Here is a 16,396-nt window from a genome sequence, read left to right as displayed (position 1 = left end):
TTATTTTAATTTTTACAAACTATGCGCTTTCTGTTTTTGTCCTCATTTAGATGCAGTTTTAATTTTTTTTTTTTTGAAATTGCTGATGATTACAGATTGTAAAACTTTTTTAAATTTTTTTAAATTTGCGTATTAGTGGAAATGTGTCAATTTCAGTAGAAACCAGGTAACGGCGTTCTGAAGTTGACGTTCTTTTTTTTGTATGATTTAAGTAATGACGATCTTTTTTTTTTTGTATGATTTGTTTTTAAACGTATAAAACTAATCTAGTTTTTGAGTAACTTTTTTTGAGTGACTTTTTACATTAAATTCGAATTACTGTAATTTATTTTAGTGAATCGATTAAAATACGTTTCAATATTGTTTATTCATGCAAGTTTTTGATTTCTTTTTTCTATTACTTACCGTTTTTTTTTTTAAACTTTACTCGAAATTACTCAAAAATACAATAAAAACGTCTGACAATTGTAAATAAATCTTTAAAAATCTATGGAGCATTTTTTCTTAAAACTAACAAGAGCCCTTAAAATAATTATTTAACTTAAAAATCCAAAACAAAACAAAATTACTTTTGTTCAGTTTTAAAGCTATTCTGCCCAACTGTTCGTCGGTCGTGAAGAGTAACTAAAAACCGTAATTTTTTTAAAAAACTCAACTTTTTCAGTGTTTTTTTATTTATTTGAAAGCTTGTTTATCTTTGTTTAATGAGAAAAATAAAGATAAATAAGATAGTTAGTAGCTATCGAATAGAAATAACTTTTTTAAAAAAATTTCAGTCCTTTTTCTAGTTAAATCAACTTTTGACTTCTTTTATTTAAATATCTTCTTTTCTTTGTTGTTACTCATTGTTTTGCTCTTTTAAATATTTTTTTTTTCTTTTTTTACTTTTTTTTTTTAAGCTATTGTTTTATTCACTTTCTTTTTTCAAAACATTTTTTAAAACTTTATTTTTATCTTTTTTTTTTCTTTTCTTTCAAAAACAATATTTTGAAAATCTTTTAAAGAATAGTTTAGAACATATTCATTTGAATAAAAGAAGTTTTAAACTTCACAATCGAAAGTGACTTGTAACTTAAAAGTGACTTTTAATTGTGAATTGATTTGTAATCACTTTTTCATAAAAGTTTTAATGAATAAAATTTAAACTAACGTGATTTAGAAAATTTTATCGCATCATAATTAAAATCGTACTTAAAGTAAGTTTTCAAGTAGATTTTAAACCTATTTTCATTTACTTATATGGAGTTCAAAATTAAGTCGAAGCTTTTAAATACGCGTTTAATAATTACATATCGTTCGCTTGAAATTTTTACGCTTCGCGCGTACTGGGATTTTTTATACCTGAAAACTTAAGGCTTGAATTTTTTACACCTTTAATTTTTTTCCTTATTTCATTAAAAAAATGCAAAAAGTCTATAGAAAATCAATACCAAACATAACAATCTGGTAAGAGTATTATTTTAAATAACAAATTATCATAAAATAAAATACATTATTTTAATTTTAAGTTAAGCTTATACGATATAAAGGAAAACGTTTTAATACATATGCATTTTTTAGGTAATATATAAATAATTTTATAAATTAATATAAACCTGAAAAATTTAAATTTTTTTTTGCTTATAACATATATACCTTTTGCTTATTTCAGTTTTCGTTCTATATACAACCATCCAGATCTTCCTCCTAATGAGCCACCTACAAATTTAAATGATCCTGAAATAAGAAGAATACTTCAGTTGAATATCAATAATGTGAAACAAAATTGTGAAGATGTACCGATTGTTATAGGGGGAAAAGAATTCAGAAACCACGATATCAAGTATCAAGTTTCGGTAACCCTTTATTTCGTATATCTTGTCTAAAGTTTGTCATAAAATTGTGTTGTTAAAAACATAATCAGCTTTAATTTTCTGCAGAGAATACTAATTTGTTACATAACAGACCTATTTGACATCAAATTTAAAAAATGAGGTGATTAAGGAAGAAAGATTAAAAGCTCTCTTCAAATTTAGTAATGCTTTATTTTTTGCTCATTTCTGCTACTATGGTTCATCTGATTCCTCTTTTCATAAATGATTTAAGCTTTTGGGAAATGCTGGCTTAAAATTGGCACTTGCCTGTTTAGTAGTGGGTAGTGAATCCAAATATGCAGAGAAAATAATTTTTTTTAAGCTGCAATTTTTTTAATTTTTAAAATTTACAAGTTAAATTTTCCATTAACACAAGTTGTGCTTTTATTAAGTTGCAGAGCTACCTAATATTAAGATAGCCTAAAATCTCAGAGAGAAGATGTTAGTTCATCTTAATATAATAGTTTTGGTCTCTTAAAGCATAATTAAGATTTTTTTTCCTGAAAGAAGAAATCTTAGATCATCTTAATATAAATAATGATTTATATCTCTTAAAGCGTAATAAAGATATGGCTATTCATAACTTTGAAAATTTTACCCTTTATTTTATGAAAGTTTACATAGAAATATAGTTTATGTTATACATTATTAAAAATTAAATTATTTATTTTACAATAGTTTACTTAACATAACATTGTTTAATACTTACATAATATTTTTGGATAATAGGCGCATTTTAGTCACTGCTTGCGTTTAATCATTTAGAAACTTAAGTGTGTTTAATGTTTTGTTAAATAAGAAATAAAAATGTACATTTTTTTTTGAAAAAACAAAACAAAATCTCTCTGAAAAGCAATAACAACAAAAAAAAAACACAAAATTGAAATAGGATTGGAAAGCAAGTTTTATTCAAAGTTTAAGTTTATACCATTTTGACATTTTTTTATATATAAAAAAGGGAAGTTAAAATATTTTTACTGATGAGATAAAAGATGCTCAATTAAAACTTTATTTCATATTTAAAATGTAGTACTGAAACATAGAAGGTGTTGACAGTGTTTTAACAGAAATGACATTTGTTCTTTGTATCATCCCAGTTTGATTTTTGCTGTGAAATCAACTTTCTCTTTATTACTTTTATAAACTAGACCAAGCTGACATAAACAGTAAAAGTTATATATTATCCTGCACACTCATCAGAAAAGTATTAAATTTTTTTTTAATTGTGGGACAAAGATTTGATTTGATTAAGAACTTTATTAATTATATAATAAAAAGTATCTGAAATTATGCAAAACAAGATGTCTCCTATTTCTCTTTTATGTATGAGATATCCGGATCATCATTTTGTGTCAGATACTAATATAAAAAATTTAGCGCAGCTGTTGAATTGTGCAAACTTTTGATTCTCTGCTGAAAGCAATTATTTCAAAGATTTCATTTTTGTTTATTATACACATAGGCAAAAAGTGAAATTTTCAGACTTGCGAGACCATAGATTTATTGCAAGACCATTTTATAATTTTAACCAATAGTACATATTTAACAATATGTACTATTGGTTAAAATTTTGAATTTTAACCAATAGTACATATCACTACATTGATATGTACTATTGATTAAAATTCAAAGAAAATTCGTTAGTTAAAATGCATATACTATAGTAGTGTATACAGAAAACAAATTACCACTAGTTTTTCCTAATATTATAACATGGCATTTTCAGAAGGGGGGAGGAAAAAAAAAGGTGAATAATGAAAGAAAAGATTGCTACCCTGTGCCAAATGTATGAAATAATTTTTAGTTTTGAGGCAAAAAAATCTTTTTTATTTACAGGGAAAATGTGAAATTTATTTTAAAGGGACAGTTTGTTTGCCCCTCCCCTCCTCTCTCTCTACATTTGTGTATAAGTCCTGTGATGTCACACTGAAATAACCTGTTGCCGGGGTCTTCAGTTTATACATCAACTATCTTATAGCCAGCTTCCACAAAGGAGTGCTGCTGCATTGACTAAGGGTTTGGCATGGTGCAGCAATCTTTACTTTTATTATTCTGAAAAAGCCGTATGATTTAAAGATATGTAACTAGTAAGTATATGCTTATCTAAACACATATTTCTCTCAGTGGTTTCTCAATACAAACATCAAAATGGAATTTTTCTTGCTTACATTTCTTCAAGTCTATTTCAAAATAACATTTATTTTGAAATAGATATGGAGAAATGTTGTCTCCGAAGTAATAAAAGAACTGTGAATCTTGAGCTGTTATTTAATGCTCTTGAAACAATTCCCCCAGTAATTGTCAAATCAGAGCAAGTGTTTTCAGCTGTAAGATTATTTGTTACATAAATCTAAAATTAGTATTAACTTGGTTTACAGTTAGTGCTTCCTGAAGGCCCATTTTTCTTTATAAATAAATTATGAAACTGTTTATTTTTTAAAGTCTTTTGTTTATAAGATTGAGTTATCAATGCAGGGGAATCAAAATATATTATTATTTAAAAAGAAATATTCTTTCTTAAAAATTTAAAATTAAAACCATTAAGTTCATTAATTTTTTGATTTAAAACTAACTAATGGGATTAGGGCATTTATTTAACATAATTTTTAATAACTCTAATAACTAAGATAAATAACTTCAATTTGTAAGTTCAATATATAGCATTTTATGTTTTTTAGCCCTACGATCATCAAAGAAGAATCGCCAAGTTTTATTATGCTGATGAGGTATAAGTTGTTTTTTTACATATATTTTAAATTACTATTTATAAAAAATTAATGTATTTTTATAATATATAGAAAATCGAAAGTATACAAGTTTTTAAAGTCATGGTTTTTGAACTCTCTATCAGAAGCTGGTGATAAATTATGTCGGCATAAAATCTGTTGATGAAAATCACATCTTAACTCAATTAGTGTAATGTTTTGAACCATGATCAAGAAATGAACAAAATAAAATACAAATTTCCCAAATATTTTCAGAATCTCTGCTGAATGGATTATGCAATTTTCTACACAATGATTTTTCTTTAACAAAATATGAGTTTTGTGACTTCAAGGATCATTTTAATTGTCAAGAACATGTATCTGCTTTTTGTCATCATATTCTCATTGCCATAAAATAGGGCAGTTCAACTTCAAAAAGTGCTTCTGTGTCAATCTTGAAAAGTTTGTTGAGAAAAGAGGAAAAAGAGGAGTTAAACCCAACTAGTTACACTCAAAATAGTGATTTGACATTAATGCATCTAATCACTTTTCAAGAGTCTAGACATAAGTCTAGAGTAGAATAAAGTTTGCTATGGTCAAAGATGGCCACCCTGTAGTTAAAATTGGCCGCCCTATTTTAAGATCAAGTAATGTAAAATATGATAAATACCTTTAAAGAATAATTTTGAAAGTTTAAGTTTCATACTTTTAAAAAGTATGGTTAAATATTACTTTAGTTTTTTAAAGTCGGTTCTCATCTTTTTCTGATTCTCTTCTTTTTTTGGATCTCTTCTCCTTGCTTCAGCTTAGAGTAAACAAGTAAATAATATTTTATCCAGATTCTACTAATCACATGTAAAATCACATGTAAATATACTCATCACGATTTAGAAATCATGATGATTGTATTACAGATCCATTTATAACTGGGATAAATTTGCAAGGCATCAAACAGCGATTACTAAAAAACAGTGCAATATGTTTGAATAAAATGTTTTTTAAAAGCTAGAACTTTGGAGTCTAAGTATAAAATACTAGATTCTTCAGTAGCTGCAATAACCAAAATAAAAAAAATAAAGCAATCAAACTCAAATTCTGTTTCAATATGCTTGAACTGTGGGGATGAAAGACCAGCCAAAGTTATCTGTCTTGCTAGGGAGTCAGTTTGTTATAAATGTGGGACAAAAGTTAACCACTTAGCCAAGCTATTTAAGTCTTTTAAACTTATAACATCAGAAATAAATCTTGTTAATCAATCTTTGAACTCATACAATCCTTCACTTATTTAACTAGAGCACCCTGAACATAGAACTAGTTTATAGAAATTTGCAGTCTTCAATTCAGGTTTGACTAAATCAACAATACTTATGTTAGTTAATGGTTCATTTATAAACTTTCTCATTGATAGTGGTAGTACTAATACTTCATTCACTCTTGTTAGGTAGAAAAATTAAACTGTTTATAGAAGTAACTAAAAGCTGGTATCTATGGCTTCATCCTCTTTGTCTAACAAAATATTTAAAAAAAAAATAAGGATTACAAACAAGTGAAACTTAACACTTTAAATAAGTTATGCATAGACGTTATTCTGGGTCTTAATTTTCTAAAACAACATTAATTTTTAACCTTTAAGTTTGAAAGAAAAAGACCCTTACTATTAATTTTTGGTTTGTCAAAGTTAATATTATCCCCACCTAACTTATTTGGCAATTTAATGTAAACAAAATCTCGTCGATGTATCAAGGATCAGTTGTTTGTTGAAATAAAAATATAATGTATGCGTTGTTCCAATTTAAACAAATGTCTTTTGGAATTGAAAATGTTGCTTGTTTTCAATGTACTATAAATGACCTAATAGAAAAAGAAGGGCTTTTAGATATTTTTGCTTATTTAGATAATGTGACAATCAATGTAAGAGATACTCCCGCTTCTTGTCAAATCTTTGAAGTGTATTATTGTACTTTTCTCATACTAGTTAAACTTTGATCCCAAGCATCTCTTACCAAAAACACCAAGTACCCCTTAGATCATTTGTATATAAATAATTTCAATCAAATGCTGTGAATTATGTGAATGAAAATATTCTGTTCAAAGTCTAAACTGTTGCATACGATATTGCTATAGCTGTAGTCAGAATGGTTGCCCTGTTGTTTCTTAAGGATTAAAAAAAAGGCATGCACAATAGTAGAAGCAGTCAGGCATTATAGACACTACCTTACTGGATCCCATGATAGACTAATTACTGATCAGTATCAAATCAAAAACAAAAAATAATTAAATTTATCAATGTAAAGTTGAATATTGTGTTACAATTATGACATTGTTTACAGAGTAGGGAAATAAATTGTTTTAACTGACAGATTTTCTAGAATACATTGCTCATCCATTAATACTGACAACTTAATTTAGCTTCATCAATCACTCTGTCATCCTGGAGTAACTAGATTTAATGCATTTATTGAAAATCGTTATTTACCTTTCTCAGATGATGATATTAAACTAATAACAAAAGCTTAGATACTACAAACCATTAAAATCCATTTTGATAAAGATGAAACAACCATTGGAATGTTTGAACCTAGATTTTAAAGGACCTACTTATTCAGAAACTAATAACAATTATATTATAACCGTAATTGATGAGTTTGCAATCCCTTGCACTAATGTTTCATATCAATGTTATCTGGATGTGTTGTACCCTCGTGGTCAAGCATCCTGGACTAATACTGTTAAAAAGGTTTACAAGTAATAATAAGTATGAACCACTGGTAAATGAAGTTCAACTCATAGATGCTAACTCTCAATATGCTTATATAAAATATCTAGACAGAAGAGAAACCAGAGTCTCTTTAAGACATTTAGCCCCAATAAGTTCTTTTCCAATCACTGATCAAACAAATTAAATTGAAACTTCACATGAGAATACTTTTAATCAACCTTTAAACCATTAATACCTGAGAAATATGGCATTATTGATAACTTAATTTGAACTCTATTATTTTATGGCTACAAAGTGTGTTGCGGTTTGATTGTTTATTTATCTCCTTTCAAATTTTTTATTATAACTTTTATTACTGTTTCTCTATCAAATTCTCTCTTTCTACAATTAGAGTCTACAGAGCATTTTAATGTTTTAAGCCCAAATTCAATAGATATCGCTCTATGGATATTGTGTTTAACAAAAATTTTAATAAAGTTTATAGAGAAAGCACTTGTGTTAATAATAATACAAAATAGTGACAGTATGAAAAACAATATGTTGTTTGTAATTTTCTTGGGTGTGGAAAATAATTAATGCAGCTGTTGGCAATACAAGTAGACTTCATACATGTTTGAGAAGTGCTCACCAAATAAATATATTAAAAAGAGGTGCTAATAAAGGTACAGGATCCAAAATACCTATAAAACCTTCATGAATAACACAACAAACATAAACTGAGTTACATTATATTTTATTAATAAAACTGATCAATCATTTTCTGCAATTGTTTTTTGCATGGTTGCTAAGAATGTCTTGCCATTTAAAATGGTTGGTAAGGATGGCTTACCATATGAAAAATTTAGTTTGTCAACTGATCTTTGCAGCTTGCTACTAGCTAAGGTTTTCAAAAGTATTTCTAAATCTCCGCAAAATAATTGTTACGGACTATAGAGAAAGTATATAAAAAAAAAATTACTCATGAATTGCAACCTTTTAAAGTACAAGGTATGAAGTTCAGTTTAACATTGGACCAGCGGACATCACTAAGGAATTGGTGGTCTATAAATGTTAACATTTATGCAAATGGTAGGTTTTATAAACTTTTTTTTTTATATATGGTAAGTTTTATAAGTTCTTTTTTTATAAATGGTATATTAGTTTTTTTATAAATGGTATATAAGTTTTTTGACAAACTAAATTTTTCATATAATCTTGGCCTTACTCAAGTACATGGAAAAATGCCTGCAGATAGATGTTTGGAAGTTTTAAAGTCTAAATTAGCCTTGCTTAAACTTAATTTAATAAACTGCCAGCCAGTACTACTGACTGAGCTGCGGTGCTGAGCTGCAGATATAATTTGGACAACATTCACAGATTAATCATCAATTATGTTTAGCAGTCGACATTCAACTAGCCATACTTAAAGCTTTATACAAAAAAGAAAAGGTTTTACTTGAGATCAAGAAAATTTAAATGACTTAACAAACATAGATAAAATTTGTTCTGATTCTGATGAGGAAAATGAATCTGATATAGGAATAAATGTTACAATTGCAGTGTTTGATATAACGGCTGATCAGCGATCAATGATTGTCTACTTTTCAAAAAATTGATGTTTTGATATCACAATATCAATTCTAACCAATCAAATTTGATCTGCAAGAATTGCAAAGCAAACTTATTAATAAAAAACTTAATACTTTCAAAAACAGAAAATTGAAATTATAAAGTTAGCAGCCAAATGTTTTTGATTATTGGAATAAAAAAAGTTTTGAGACCATAACAATCTTTAGTTTTAAGATTATTTTTTTTAATTTGAATTTTTTTGAATGAGTTAAACTAATTACAAGAAATGTTAACATTTTTTTTAAAGGTCAAATAATAAAAACAAATAATTTTAAGCAAAATAGTTTTTTTTTTTTTTTTTTTAACTTAAATTGTCAATTATCTAAAAAGTTTGAGATCATGCAAAATGCTGTGGTTCAAATCCTACCACTAGCACAGTTGTTTTTTTTTGTTTAAATCTTTTTCAACTTTTCTAAAATACAAAATTTTTAAAGTTTAATAGAGATTATATACTATAACAAACAAAAGGATGAGAATTTTAAAAAAAGCCTAATATTTCTAAAAACATCAAAACCCCAGAAGAAAATTTGATGCTCATATGTCATGATAGCGATACTTATGTTAATAATGTGCTCAGGTAATTAGTTCTAATAAGTTGCGAATGGTCTGAAAAAAAGTTATGGTCTGAAACTTTATATAAAGAAAAAATTTAAAAAGACAGTCCTGCTACTTCAGAAATTGCTGCTGCAGAGGAGAAAAAAGCCAGTACAGGGCTCAAATTAAGTTATTGTGAAGGTGTTTTTCACACCTTTGCGATTAGTTTTTTCTTTAAAAAAATATTTTTGCGTTTTCTTTTTTCCTTAATTTTTTTTCTTTTTTAATTAAGCATTTTTTTGGTCATTCTTATAAGATAGGTTTTTGTCTAAGTTTTTTATATCTTTTAAAAAGAAATATTATTTTTGCTCTCTTGCGCTGAGGTTTTATTTAACATAAAGCGGTTTTGAATTAAATTACTTTAAATCTCTGCGTGCAAGCCAATATTATTTTAAAGTTATATTTAGTTTGATTTACTAAATGGATAAAGTACATCAGTAAATTTACCTTTAAACTAAATCAAAACAACCAGTTAAGTTACTACAGTAACTTACAGTTACTCAACTATTTAATTTACTTAGTATACTCAAAGACTCGCTAAAATTCCTAAAAATAACTTGCTATAAAATCGCAAGTTATTTTTAGAAATTTTATTTAAAAAGAAATCTATTCGAACAAAATAATTTTATTCTTCTAAAATTCTCTTATTCAATAAATTTTGCAATTTAAATTTGAAAGTTTAAAAGAATTTTAACCCTCAATAATTATTAATTTAATTCAGTGACATCCATAATATCCAGCACAGCGAGAATCGTCATTGAAAGCTAAATGTTTATCTAGCTTCAGCAACAATGTCGGATTTAGAACATAGTGCAAGTGGCAAAGAAAGTTTTATTTAAATTGTAAATGTTTTGAATAGTTAATTATATTTTGTTTCTTGAAAATAGTTTTAAAAGTAGAAACATTTTATCGCAAACGTTAAACCAGTGATTGTAAAAGTTGAAATAAAAATTAAATATAAAAAATTTAAATTAAAGTTAATAAATTATTTCACTTCTGTTCAAAAAAATTTTATTTTAAAAAACCAATTAAAGCATTTTCTTAAACTTAAGGAAATGATCTTGATCTAGCGTATATTAAAGTTTTTAATATATGCTAGATCAAGAAACAATAAATTATAAAAAATGTGGTTTCTAATGTTTTTTTGCTTTGGCCTTACCTGTTTGGTCTATAGATTATAGACTCGTATGGTCTATAGATTATAGACTCGTATGGTCTATAGATTATAGACTCGTATGGTCTATAGATTATAGACTCGTATGGTCTATAGATTATAGACTCGTATGGTCTATAGATTATAGACTCGTATGGTCTATAGATTATAGACTCGTATGGTCTATAGATTATAGACTCGTATGGTCTATAGATTATAGACTCGTATGGTCTATAGATTATAGACTCGTATGGTCTATAGATTATAGACTCGTATGGTCTATAGATTATAGACTCGTATGGTCTATAGATTATAGACTCGTATGGTCTATAGATTATAGACTCATATGGTCTATAGATTATAGACTCGTATGGTCTATAGATTATAGACTCGTATGGTCTATAGATTATAGACTCATATGGTCTATAGATTATAGACTCGTATGGTCTATAGATTATAGACTCGTATGGTCAATAGGCATGTTTTTGTGCAAATATGAAATTTAAATTTTAGTTTAAACAATTCTATTTATTTATTTTGTTTTATTTTTACATGCGTTTTATATTATAAAGGTTATAAATTGTACAAAACACCAATAAAATAGCGTCATAAAGTTGTTTTACATTAACAGAAGCTCTTTATATTGTTAAAACAACTTAACAAATTAACAGAAGCTCTTTATATTGTTAAAACAACTTAACAAATTAACAGAAGCTCTTTATATTGTTAAAACAACTTAACAAATTAACAGAAGCTCTTTATATTGTTAAAACAACTTAACAAATTAACAGAAGCTCTTTATATTGTTAAAACAACTTTGCAGTTTTAATGCTGTTTTATAGCCTTTTATTATAACAATTAAATACTCTTTAAAAGTGTTTTATTGTCAGCATGAACGTATTTAATAGTTTTCTATGCCTAATTAAGTGGTTAAAATATTGTGATATTTTCTTTTTTTACTCTTATCATGTTAAGTAAAAATACGTTTCTTGCTCATTACACTATAACTGCAACTTAAACTTTAAATTATAACATAAGCTGTAAATTGTAACAGTAATTTATGCTTTTAAACTCCGCCAAACAAGAAAGTTCTAAGATAGTATTTAAATATGAGAGATAATATGCTAAAAAAATAACAAATACTAATGCAACAGGGAGGGGGGAGATTATTTTGTATTAATTTAAGCCCTGCAGTAGCTAGAAAAAACTTAAAAATTTTATTTTATCAATTAAAATTTCTTTTTTGCTGTATTTATTTTTTTGCTAAGTAAATAAATACAACCAGGTTAAAAAAAATTGAAAATGTATTATTTTAAGGGGCGAATTTAAACCCTTGCAAAATCATACCAATGACAGAGCATTAAACCACTGATCTATCAAGTTTATGCATGCAACTAAAAAACAAACCATTTTTATAAACTCTTATACTGATCGCAATTAACACTTTTTAAGTGGATTCTCTAAATAAGTGCAGCCTTATTGCATTGCATCTAATATAACATAATTAACAAATATGTTATATGCACATTAAGGTGACAAATAAATGCATTAAAAAAAAAAAATTCTTTCTTTCTTATGCTCTCAACCTTTTATTTGGTTCCATTTAATAAAAAAATGATATTGGGAAATTTTTGATGCAATATGTTAATATTTAGGGGTTGCTCAGCCAGTTTATTAGTTTTGCAAGATTGCTTGAGCACACAATTTTTCATATTTCTTATCACTTATTACATCTATTCTACTAATTATGTTGAGAATAGTTTTTAAATTTTGCAAGATTGCTCGATAACACAATTTTTCATATTTCTTATTGCTTATCACATCTATTCTACTAATTATGTTGAGAATATTTTAAAAGGCGAGTTTTTCAAACTTATTTTTTCTTTAAAAATAACAACAATGTAAGAGAAAGTGCAGGCCTTGTGACAGACCCGGTTTTAGACTTTCGGCAAAGAGCTAGATTTCTGACAAAGCAACGTTATCATGTTATAACACATGTTGAAAAACTTGTTGAGAAATATGGAAGGCTGAAAAAGAATAAAGGCCGTAAAACAGAAACTCAACAAAAAAATAAAGAAACTTTTTCTCAAGAAATCGAAGAACTATTTTATATTGCTTATGAAAATGCTTTAAAATTAATAGTAATAGAAGAAGACAAGATGTTTCTTATACTACAAAAAGAAAGAAGAAAAAGCTACATGAGTTCAGTTGATTGTGAATTGTTCAAGCAAGAACAGCGTATTTTAGACAAAAAAAAAAGCAAACAAAGAAAAAGAAAAGCAAATAAGCTGAATAGGAAAGAAAAAAAAAATATATTCAGCAGTCACGGATCCAGTTTTGAAAGAATCAGACTCCTCTCAGGGTACTGAAAATGAAGTAGATGACTTGGTTCTATCAATAGCAAAAAAAACTGAAAAAGAAGGAAGAAACAAATTTTAAAAAAGTGTTTACTCCAGCATTTTGTTTAGCTCTTGATCGTTTGGAAATTCCGAATTGTTCTGGTTTATTGGTTTTGTCTACAATTTGTCAAGGGTTAGGTGCCATTATTGAACATGTTTCAACATCATATGAATCTCTTTGGTATGCACATATTGAAAATCGTAAAGAAGTTGCAAAAATAATCATTTTAAAATTCAAGCCACAAGTTCCATTAACTGTTCATTGGAACAGCAGAGAAGAAGTGGTTTGACTGCCTATATTAGTGACAGGATATGATGTAGAAAAACTGTTGTCAGTTCCAAAACTGGATAGATGCACCGGTGAACAAATGAGTTATGCAACAGAACAAGCTTTAAAAGATTGGAACATTTTGTATGACAAAATTGTGGCACTCTGTTTTAATACTTTAAACAACACAGGTATACATTCTGGTGCTTGTACCTTGCTAAAAAAATTAATTGGAAAAAAAGTCTTTATTATACACAGCCTGTCGACACCATGTTCATGAAGTGATTTTATCCCATGTTTACAAAACTTGGTTTAAAGCATCTTCTGGTCCAGAGATCAAGTTGTTTCTACAATATTGGGATTAGTGGAGTAAATTCAATTCTGAATCTTGGTTCTTAACTGATGCAGATCTCAAAGTATACGGTTTACTTGTACCATCAGCAATAGAATTAGCTGTAAATATGCTGCTTGGAACAAAACAACCTCACGATGATTACAAAGAATTTTTGCAACTGTCAATAATTTTTTTAGAAAAAACTCCTCCAGGTCAAGGCAGAATGACCTTTCGTACTCCTGGTGCTATGCCCCAAGCACGATGGATGGTAAAAGCACTCTACTCTATTAAAATATGCTTGCTTCAATATCAATTTTATTTAACAAAGAATGAAGAGAAGAATCTTCTATGATTTTCAATTTTATCAATTTTGATTTACACATAACACTAGTTTCGGGCTCCCATCTCTTCATCTGCTCCTCACAATGACCTGAGACTGATCAAGAAGTTGGATAATTTTAAAATATTTGACAAAGAAGTTGCTGAATCTGCCATAAAAGCCATATCAGGACATTTATGGTATTTAACTGAAGAACTCGCAAAAATCTCTCATTTTTTAACAATCATGTTGATAACCAAACTAAAGAAAAAATATTGATTGCACTTGAAAAGCCAGCTAAAAAAAAACAGGTAAAAAGGCTTGAAGGTAAAGGCTTAATGGATACAATTGTAAAAATGAACTTAGATGACTTTGTAACAAATAGATCAAAATATAGTGTTTGGAATAGATTAGACATTTATGAAGAATCATTGCCTAGACACATGGAGTACAATAACCGAATACCAGGAAGCATACAAAATTATTAATTCTATGAAAGTTGTGAATGATGACACAGCCGAAAGAGGGATGAATTTTATTTCAGATTACATATGAATCTTGACGAAAGATGAAACTCAATTGCAATATGTTTTACAAACTGTGGAAGAACATCAACGTCAAATTCCAGATATGCGAAAGTTCACAATTGTGAAGCCATTAATGAAAACAAGTGAACAATCAACAAGTGAAAACAAATGAACAATTTGTATCAAAATCTGAATAAAATAAACATTAAATTTGAATAAAAAAAATAAAACTTAAAAAGTTTTTATTTTCCGTTGACCCTAAAATCTGATAATATCAAGTTCATTGAGCAACCCCTAGATATCAAATATCATAATTTTTTGCACAGTTTATTTTTAGTTAAAAGGAACACAATACAGGGTTGAGAGTCCAATTTTGAACACTTTTTTTTTTGTCACCCTAATGCACATGTAAAAAATCCACTTATAATATTTTATAGAAGTAATTACAAGTCTTTTTTGCTTAAACTTTTTGTTTTGAATTTTTGTATTTATGTTATATTTAAAATAATTGACATTATTGAAAAAATACTAAACATATTGTCTCATCCAAGTGAAAATTTTGAAACTTCGATTTTAGATTTGCCTCTCTTTTGATAATTTCTGATTACTAAAATTATGTCATCTTCTTTAATTATGTCATCTTCATATTTAGGCTTGAGTGATTAGTTTGTTTTCCTGTGATTTGTGGAACCTTGATTTCTGAACCTAAGTCATTTAGTAACTTAAATGCACTTTTAAATAAAATCTTATAGTTCCACTATTTGTATTGCGTTACGTACAAACGTTTGTAAGTGTAAACATCTTTAGCATATGTTGAGTTTGCAGGAGGTAAATGAAACAATCGTGTATAATATATGTATAATATGAGAAAACTTTATTTTATTTTAAAATTAAATGTCTTTTTTGCTATATATATATATATATATATATATATATATATATATATATATATATATATATATATATATATATATATATATATATATATATATATATATTTTATATGATATTTGTTAAGGAGAAAAACAAACCTAATTATAAGTCTCTTTTAAGCTCTGTGTATGCAGAAAAGGTTTCATGTCAATTTTGTTTTGCTCTTTAACAAATTTTTCAGAATGAACTATTTTACTAAAAAATATTGAAGTTAATAAGAAATTGGTATAGAAATGATCAATGTAGAATAAATAAGTGGTGGGATTTGAACCATGGCGTTTTGCTTCAGAAACTCTGCAAGCTAACCAAGTAAATAAGTATCAGAAAAACAACTGTTGCTGAAGATTTTTTTCTGATGTATTTATGTGATACAAAACAGTACAATGTAAAACTTATACAATTATTATTAAAAAAGTATGTGTTTGTGTGTATATATATATATATATATATATATATATATATATATATATATATATATATATATATATATATATATATATATATATATACATATATATATATATTTACATATATAAAGCGTAAAATAATAATAATAAAAATCTTTTTTAAATTGCTTTAATATTTATATAGAGTCTAATTGAAAATGGAATAGAAAATGCACTTATTAACAAAGATAAATGGGAAAATATGTCTTATGATTCAAGGTAAGTTTTAAACATTTTTACTTTTTGTTTTTTATTTGATCAAATTATAAAATTCATTTATAAGTATTATGATTCATCTTTTCATTGTCCTATTTATAATTGATTTTATTTGAAAAAAAACTTTTCTTTGTTTTTTTGTGGTCCACATTGTTTGATCTTGCTTTGAGTTTTTTGAAGCTGTTTTTTCTAAAAAGCTTTTTTATCTAAAGAGGATTTATTTTCTTAGGTACAAATTCTATTCTTTTTTGTTCATACCATTTTAAAGACTTATCGGATCAGTGGATTGTTGCCAAATTAGGCCTAAAATTGCTGGCATACC

The 16,396-nt window shown here is 26.8% G+C and overlaps 1 protein-coding gene across 1 annotated transcript in view; it reads left to right on the top strand.

Moving 5' to 3' along the window:
- Positions 1 to 1,289: 1,289 nt before the first annotated feature.
- Positions 1,290 to 16,396, top strand: part of LOC101240826 (delta-1-pyrroline-5-carboxylate dehydrogenase, mitochondrial) — a 75,573-nt gene continuing 60,466 nt past the window's right edge. The window contains exons 1-4 of the mRNA XM_065791366.1: positions 1,290 to 1,446; positions 1,652 to 1,835; positions 4,532 to 4,579; positions 16,004 to 16,077. Of these exons, the coding sequence (XP_065647438.1) occupies positions 1,403 to 1,446; positions 1,652 to 1,835; positions 4,532 to 4,579; positions 16,004 to 16,077 (350 nt within the window). The 5' untranslated portion in view covers positions 1,290 to 1,402. The remainder of the gene's footprint in view (positions 1,447 to 1,651; positions 1,836 to 4,531; positions 4,580 to 16,003; positions 16,078 to 16,396) is intronic.

The sequence above is a fragment of the Hydra vulgaris genome, chromosome 02, assembly GCF_038396675.1.
Source record: "Hydra vulgaris chromosome 02, alternate assembly HydraT2T_AEP".
Taxonomy (NCBI): Eukaryota; Metazoa; Cnidaria; class Hydrozoa; order Anthoathecata; family Hydridae; genus Hydra; species Hydra vulgaris.
The sequence above is the reverse complement of the archived record's forward strand: the minus strand, read 5'-3'. Positions and strand labels throughout refer to the sequence as shown.